Here is an 8,691-nt window from a genome sequence, read left to right as displayed (position 1 = left end):
ACACACACACACACACACACACACATACACTCACACACACACACGCGCGCGCGCACACACACACATATACATCTTCCCCTGCATTTTGTATGGTATACCAACTTCTCATTCCAAATCATATTAAAGCAGCATTCGCCCTCTGAACAATTTTAAATTATTAAAGCTACAAGAAGTCCATAAGTGAGGGAAAAAATATTACAGAATACATTTGACGAAGGTTTTTTTCCCCACAGCGGACTCTGGACAAGCGTGGACCACAAACGAACGAATTAACACAAAGCCAAGCAAGGCTGTCAATTTCCCAGATGGTAGCGTTGTATTTAGACTCTGTGAGTTTAGGTGATCAATAAGATTTAACCTTTGGATTGTCAAGATAACTATTCCATTCTGTAGTTCTGTGCTTATAGTGCCATTTTCTACTAGAAAATGCATCAGAAATCTAATTATTAGATGTTTTATGTTCGGACTTTAATATATTGCCATGCATGAGAAGTACGCCGTGTTTATTTTGCTCGACAACATGTCTTCCCAAAACTTCCTCTGTTGATCGGTACAAACCTAACACATGTAATCACACAGACCAGTGTATCTTAAGTTTGGAAATAAAGCACCAGAATATAGTTTACACAAAATGACAATAAGCGAATAGCATTACAGAAAACAATAGTTACCAGACAGGGAAACCTGAGTGTTGAATCGTATTGTATTGCCCGAAATCAACTAAGTGTGAATTAACTGTTGCCATCTGGAAAATTGCGCCACAACTGAAGCTGTCAACAGGACAGACTCACCTCGTAATAAGCTTTGAACCCCGCCTCTCTGGTGTACGTTCCTGCAGGGCCGGACCCCGTGATGGGATCGTTAACATAGCTTTGGCTGGGGTTGGATAGGATGTAATTTCGACCATAGGTCGCCAAGCCAACGTTTATTTTCTCTTTTGGGGCTCCTTGTTGAATGTAGTAACTAATAGCAGAGTCCTGATGAGTTAATGGGGCGATAGAAACATTTAGAAGTGAATTGGCTGTGGGGGGGGGGGGGGGGGGGGGCAAGAAATTTTTTTTGGGGGGGGGTGTCTGTAGAAAAAAGGACACATTTAAACTATCGTTTCTTTTAAATTTGATGTTATCGAAAGGAAGTGTTTGGGCATTGCATACTGACCCATTCCTAGTATAGCAATCCTTTCAAATATATGTGCACCCCGTAATATACCACGTTTTGACCCCCCCCCCAAAAAAAAAACAACAACACTTACACAAATGGACAATCATTGTGGCTATTGATTACACTGTTGGAAGAAAAAGTGAACTGGCTAAAAACAAGACTCCAATAGAATTAAATATGTACTTAGACCAGCTTTAAATGCAGTCAACATCAAGCCTCTTTTAAACACAGTAGGGGGTAGCTATAAAAATCCTTGCCTTCAATTTAAAAGAAAAATAATTTCCAGTGCGCATTCTTAAGTCGTCGTTAGTTAAATAATGGACCGTAAGTTGTAATATAGGACATATACTCATATATTAAATTAGAATGACATTTTGGTGCCAGATCATTCATACATTTATAGCACAAAACTGCAAAATCAACATGGGCTTAGAGAGTGAGCCAAAGTAGATTTTAAAAGTGTTGTGTGTTCTCTAATAGTCTGTTCATAATAGATTTAACGCTGTTGTCAGACAACCTACAATGTTATAATCAGCGTTGACTCCAGTATCGCCAGGGTGGGCGTACAGAGGACTGTTGTGTCCTGTCTTCTTGTCCCAAGATCCGTGGAAGTCATAGGTCATCACGTTGAACATGTCAAGACTCCTGTGATTGATAGATGGGTGGGTGAATAGGTGGGTAAATAGTTAGGTAGGAGAATAAGTGGATTTGTGTATTGGTTATGTACCTAAGCAGCTAGGCAGGTTACTTGGTAGTTAGGTAGATAGACCAAGCAACAGGTTTAGAAATGGATGGGCAAATAGGTTCAAAGTTTGTGTACATTTTTGTACAAATTACTAAACCGTCTGAAGCTATCGTACAAGAATGTAAGTCTACCTTGATGAAGGATCAACATTTCAGAAATCTGAAAACTATTTGTAATATGCAGAAAATGTAGAAGCTTTACCGGTCGACACCATTTCAATTATTAAGAATAAGGGCTGCTTTGAGAATCACAGGATGAGAGGGAAACAATGTTTCAGCAGACAGACAGAGGTGCGTGTACCCAATTAGAAAAAAACCCTACTTTCCCCACACAGGAATCGGACTGGCGTCTTCACTGTGCGACGGGCTCACTGCTGTACAACTCATGCCGGTAAAAAGATGTTCTTAGTAAAACAGGAAGAATGATTAATATAACACTTTACTTGGCCAGTTCGGGGATTTCATAAGCTGGTTCTATTTTGTCCTTTCCGGCCGCGACAGCAGCTGAGAGAAGGAGTCGAGGTTTGCCAGAAGTAGCCGCTTCTTGTGCAAAGGCGTCAGCCAGTTCCTGGGGGCAAGAAATATAATGACGGATGTAAATAGGTCAAATTCAAATGAACTCGACCTTCAGGATCACATCAGATTGGGTCGGGTCGACTACATACATCAAATGCAACTCTAGATCCCATACGCCAAAGCTTTTCTTTGTCAATTTTATCCGCAAGTCCATTAGAGCCTATTTATATTCCATTCGTTAACAAATGATCTGATTACACTATGTCAACTGTGACACGTAGCATTTGTCTAACTCGTTGTTGGCCACGATTTTCACCACCTGCGGCCGTTTGTATCGAAGGTAACAAAACATGTTTTAATTAGGAGGATTTTATCAAATAGGACCTAAATCACTCGATGGTAATTTTGGTCTCTCAAAGGAGGACAATCTAGCATCCCTCAAAACGTATCACCATAGCAATAGGACTTTCAGAAAACGCAAGGCAGTAAGTGGTGGGTCTAACGTATCAACGGTATTAAATGCACACTGAAAAAATGTGAGATTAAACAGAGAATTAAGACTAAGAGCATTAACAATGAAATATTAACGTTACCGCACACATACCGGGCAATATTTAAACATTTTCCCCTTACCAGAGAAGAAAGAAGGCAAAGAATATTTTTTGTAACAACATTCTATTTTTTCACCTAGAGCTAGTCGCTAGACACAAGAACACACATTACTGTTTGTAAAAATACCTTGAAAAGTCCTTGACGTTAAAAGCCTAGAACTAGTCTCGCCCAGTGGCGGCCGAAGCCTATTCTTATCGATTTTAGGACCACCAATGAATCTTTAAGGTGCGAAAACTTCACACAGGACCTCCAAGAAGGCTAGGTATTGGATCTTACCTACCCTAAGATCAGGGGTGTGGCTGAAAGGCAACAGTAAGAAGGAGCCGAAGCTCCTCCTCTAAGTACTTTGAGGTCTCCCTTTTTTTCTCTTTCCTTCTGGATTCCATCATAAAGCATGGTGGGTAATGATCATTTCCAGTTTAGATAATTGTGTCCAAATTTGTTATCAAAATGCTACGAAAGACTTACGAACTTGTTTCATTTGGCAAACCGTATCGCAGGCCCTTCTCTTTTCGATTAGAAAAAATTCACTGCGGACCTCTAATATTATTCTTCTTCATCCAAGATGACTGGGTGCTTGATCCTTCCTATCTTAGGATCAGAGGATGTAGGAGAAAAGTGGAATGTGTGCACATAACAATGTATGTTTAGCCTATGCTATTCACGAGTTCCTTTCTAAACCTCACGACCCCTACCTGAACCAACAACGTGAATTTATGTTTGTCCCCGGCAGAACTTCCTCTGGCTCCTGGATATTCCCAGTCCAAATCAAGGCCGTCGAAATTGTGAGACCGCAGGAACTTGATAGCGTCGTCGATGAAAACTTTTCTGGTTGCCGCCGTTGAAGCCATGTGCACGAATGGAGCCGTACCCATGTTCCAACCGCCAACAGCGATCATGGTTTTCAGTTGAGGATTCTGCTTTTTCAAGTCGGTGAATCGATGGTACCTGGGGATTTTTTGTTTGATTTTGTGGAGAAATGTCATGAAAGGAAAATAAATATCAATTAAGGTAATGATGAATTGATATTGTATAGACCAAATTACTTCTCTTAGGATCATAGCCGAGCAGTTACTGGAATGGAGCTCACCTCTTTTAATTAACTTTATGAATTACGAGAAGACTTTCGAAAACACTCCTCGCGACACCTTATGGAAAATTTTCTTACATTTTGGCATGGAATACCACAAAGATATAAACTGCAGAGTCATCCACGAAGGTCAGTTTACAACCTCATACACATCGGAGTAAAACAAGGTTGTATACTGTCACCTTTCTTGCTTCTGCTTAAAATCGATTGGATCATGAAATCTACCACATTATACAGAGAAACAGGAATTCATTGGACATTATGGACAAACTTGGAGATCTGGACTTTGTTATACTTGCACATGGTCAACAACTGATGAAAGAGAACATGAGAAATCTTGTAAAGATCTCACAGATGACAGGGCTTGCAATATATTCAGCCCAGACCTAGACACTAAGGATCAACACCACCATCAACGATCAGATTACCGTCAGAAGAACATCACTAGAGTAAATTTATTCTTTCTTTTATAATGCAGCATTATAGTTAAGACTGTGGGACACGGGGGCGGACGTAAAGACTAGCGTACTCACGGCAAGAGGTGCGCTCACACAACTAAAAAACGCAATGAACTCAGAAATTACAGGAACAAAAATTAAGCTTCGGATTTTCAACATCAAAGTCAAACGTTTACTGCTCTATGGATCGAAGGCATGGAAACTTACAGAACACACCTCTGAAAAGCTACTGGCTGTTTTCAACAGCTGCTTAAGAAAAATATTAAACATTCTCTCCAGATGATCTCCACGCTAGAGTCTGGGATGCGGAGCTTTCGACCAGTGAGCAGCGCATAAGGCTGTTTTAGACTATTCATTGGCCCAACATCATAAGAAATGAACAACAATGGGAGCAAACAAATTGAGAGAATATAGATTCTTCTTCTTCTTCTATCCCGTGGTTGGGGCAACCGCTGGGGCACCACTGCATCTGAAAACCAGCTCTCGCCATTTCTCTTTGTCCTCTGCTTTCCTCAGATTGTTACCCATCGTCTTCCCTGTTCGCTCTGCGGTGTTGTCCTCCCATCTCCTTCTCTGCCTTCCTCTCTTTCTATGTCCTTGTACAGTTCCTTGTAGGATTGTTTTGGTAAGTCCTATGGATCTTGTGACGTGGCCATACCATTTTAATTTTCGTCTCTTCACTGTGGTCAGTAGATCTTCATGCTGACCCACTGCGTTCGTGATTCTGTTCTGTACCTCAGCATTTGAAATGTAGTCTTTTATGAGATGTCAAGGAGTCTGCGGTAACATCTCATCTCTGTTGTCTGAATCTTTTTCCATATCGAGATGACTAGTGAGCGCATTAGTCTGATCTTCGAGTTGAGCGTGATGTTTCTGTCCTTCCAAATAGGCTTCAGTTTTGACAGCGCAGCTGTTGTTTGTGCGATTCTGGAGATAATTTCTGGTCTTGAGTCGTCATCTGAGACGACTGATCCAAGGTATTTCAAGCTGTTGACGATCTCAAGTTTCTCGCCACTGACTTTTATGTCCGCGTTGATGCCATTGGTATTATTGGTCATTAGCTTGGTTTTCTAGGCCCTGATCTCCATGCCGTATGCCGCTGAGGTTGTGTCCTGCCGCTCCACTAGTGTGGCGAGCTTCTGTTCTTCTCCTGCTAATCCAGAGAACGTGAACGTTTACTTGACATACTGATCTAAACTGGAAACAAACATTATCCATTATGCCTTAAGATGGAATCCACAAAGAAAGAGAGAGAGAAAGCGAGGTCTAAAAGTACTAAGAGCAGGAGTTTAGATTCTGATACAGCTCAGATGGGACACAGCCGGACAGAGCTGGAGACCACAGCCCAGAACTGAAATACATAGAGAGCATTAAAGTGATACGAATGGCCGATGACGATGGTGAGTCATGGAAGAAATTAGCCCTGGGCGCTCACCAGTAAAAAATATTAGGAAAAGAAATGCTGTAACCGGGACACTTGAATCAACATAAAAACCTTGGACATTTTACTCTCACTGACAAAATTAAAGGAACTAGATCTAGATCTATTTCAAAAAGCCCGTTTCACACTTACATGCCTACAGACCCCGCAGAATCTTCGTCGTTCCACTCGAAGGCAGTCAGTTTGTCGTTGGTCATTTTGGCGAAGGAGTAGATGAGATGAGTGCACAGATTAGGGTCGATGTCTTCTGGCACAAACTTGCCTTGTCCGGGCCTGTACTGGGACCAGTTGGTGTAGTAGCACACTCGCCTCTGGCAGCCTTGGCTAGCTTCATTTGCAATAAAATATTTTTAAAAATTAAGGTAGGAATATTTGCATAATAATAATAATAATAATAACATAATAATAATAACATAATAACAACAACAACAATAACAACAGTAACAACAACAATAATAATAATAATAATAATAATAATAATAACAATAATAATAATGAAGACGATGATAATAATAATAATAATAATAATAATATAAAAATCATCATAATAATAATGATGATGATGATGATGATGATGATGATGATGATGATGATGATGATGATGATGATGATGATAATAATAATAATAATAATAATGACGACAACAACAACAGCAACAATAATAATAATAACAATAATAATAACAATAATAATAATAATAACAACAACAACAACAACAATAATAATAATAATAATAATAATAATAATAATAATAATAATAATAATAATAATAATAATAATAATGATGATGATGTTGGAAGATCTTGGGAGTAAGGGTTTTTTAGGGTTAGATAATACACTGTTCACACCAACGGCGAATGCCGCGCTTTGAATCGGTGATCAAAGTGCCATCATTTAGTAGTTTACTTTTCCAAAAATATCACGATCTCCTAAGTAATGTTACGCTGTGATAATCTCTGATACGAATTGGTAACGCTTTGGGGGATGAATTATTTCCCGATTTGATCAGGCCTTGTTATACTTTGTTAAGCTTTAAATCACGTTTTGATAAGCATTATTACTCTTTGGTGCGATTATGACGCCTTAAATCACGCTCTGATACGATTATCAAGCTCTGTTGTGCATTGTTAAGCTGTGTTACGCATAGGAACATTTCGAGATCGTCGATTTCATGCCGCTTTTGAATCAGAGCATATCCCCAAAATCTTTGCATCTTGGACTGCACAGCACGATGGCAGAACTACAAGATCCAGAAGTTCTAGATGTACCAGAGCATAATCTAGCTGAAGAAGACTCGATGTTTGTCTCCCTACTGTCTAACTACATCCTAGCCCTTGAGGCGGAGGAAGAACGGCAAAGACAAAGGGAGGTTGAACTACCAGCAGGAGGGAGAAGATCATTCATCAGGAGCTGCTGGACCAAACCATGGCTCACTGAACAAAGAAGATAACACCATGGTAAATATACTAGCCTCCTGGATACACAGCTCGGATTAGAAGACCCTGCTGCCTTCAAAAACTTCACCAGATTGACCCTTGAGCTGTTCGATGATATCCTGGAGAGAGTGGCACCAGTCATCCAGAAGCAGCAGACTAACTACAGGCACCCCCTGTCTGCTGGCCTCAAGTTGGCAATCACCTTGAGACATCTGGCCACAGAGGACAACTACAGGTCACTGGCATATGGATTCCGATGTGGTATCTCAACCATATCAGAGCTGATTCCGGAAGTGTGCAGGGCCATTGTACAGGCGTATAAAGATGAGGTCTGCAACCCACCTACCTGCCCTGAAGCATGGAAAAACCCAGCAGTTTGAACAGAGGTGGCATGTCCCTCATGCAGTTGGTGCCTTGGATGGAAAACATATAGCCATCAAAAAGCCAGCAAACACAGGCAGTCTCTACCACAACTACAGGGGGTTCTTCTCCATACAAATGCTGGCCTTGGTAAATGCACAGTACAAGTTCATCTGGATTGAGCTGGGAGGTAAAGGACACATGTCTGACTCCCAGATATTCACAGACTCTGAACTCTTTGAATGCCAAGGAGATGGGTCCAAAGGGCTGCCCCCACCTTGCCCTCTCTCAGGGGAAACTGAGCCAGACATTCCATACTTCATCCTGGCTGATGATGCTTTTGCCCCGAAGAGCTACATGGGGAAGCCATAAAGTAGAAGAGGGCTGACAGATGAGCAGAGAATCTGCAACTACAGGATCTCAAGGGGTAGAAGAGTGGTGGAGAATGCCTTTGGCATCCTGGCAAACAGGTTTAGGTGCCCGCTGGGAACACTGGAACAGAAGGTAGAGACCGTCAGACTTTTGGTGGAGACTGCTGTGGTGCTGCACAATCTGCTGAGGCAGAGGGTGGTGATGGCAGCCAATGAGGTGGATCACGAGGATGAAGAGCACAATATTATACCAGGGGCCTGGAGACATGAACCTTACTGGGAAGATGTTCCACATCCACCTGCAAGGGGGAACCGCGCCACTGTTGATGCCAGACGTCAGAGAGAACATCTCAAAAACTACTTTCTCTCTCCAGTGGGTAGTGTTGACTGGTAGCAAAAAATGGCTGGTTTTGCTTCCTGGTGCAGGTGAAGAGAGGAGTGGGTCCGAGGCTGATGATGAAGATGAAGACAGAGAGAGAGAGAGAGAGAGAGAGAGAGAGAG

General features: G+C 41.5%; 1 protein-coding gene across 1 annotated transcript in view; it reads right to left on the bottom strand.

The window, feature by feature from the left end:
• The window catches only part of LOC101846901 (probable endochitinase), a 30,923-nt gene that overhangs the window by 16,653 nt on the left and 5,579 nt on the right, over positions 1-8,691 (bottom strand). The window contains exons 3-7 of the mRNA XM_013085888.2: positions 6,155-6,350; positions 3,729-3,981; positions 2,349-2,473; positions 1,683-1,806; positions 792-977 (exon numbers count right to left, since the gene is read on the bottom strand). Coding sequence (XP_012941342.2) covers positions 792-977; positions 1,683-1,806; positions 2,349-2,473; positions 3,729-3,981; positions 6,155-6,350 — 884 coding nt within the window. The remainder of the gene's footprint in view (positions 1-791; positions 978-1,682; positions 1,807-2,348; positions 2,474-3,728; positions 3,982-6,154; positions 6,351-8,691) is intronic.

Source organism: Aplysia californica, unplaced genomic scaffold (genome assembly GCF_000002075.1).
Source record: "Aplysia californica isolate F4 #8 unplaced genomic scaffold, AplCal3.0 scaffold00416, whole genome shotgun sequence".
In the NCBI taxonomy this organism is placed as follows: Eukaryota; Metazoa; Mollusca; class Gastropoda; order Aplysiida; family Aplysiidae; genus Aplysia; species Aplysia californica.
Note: the sequence above shows the minus strand (reverse complement) of the source record. Positions and strands in the feature narration are given on the sequence as shown.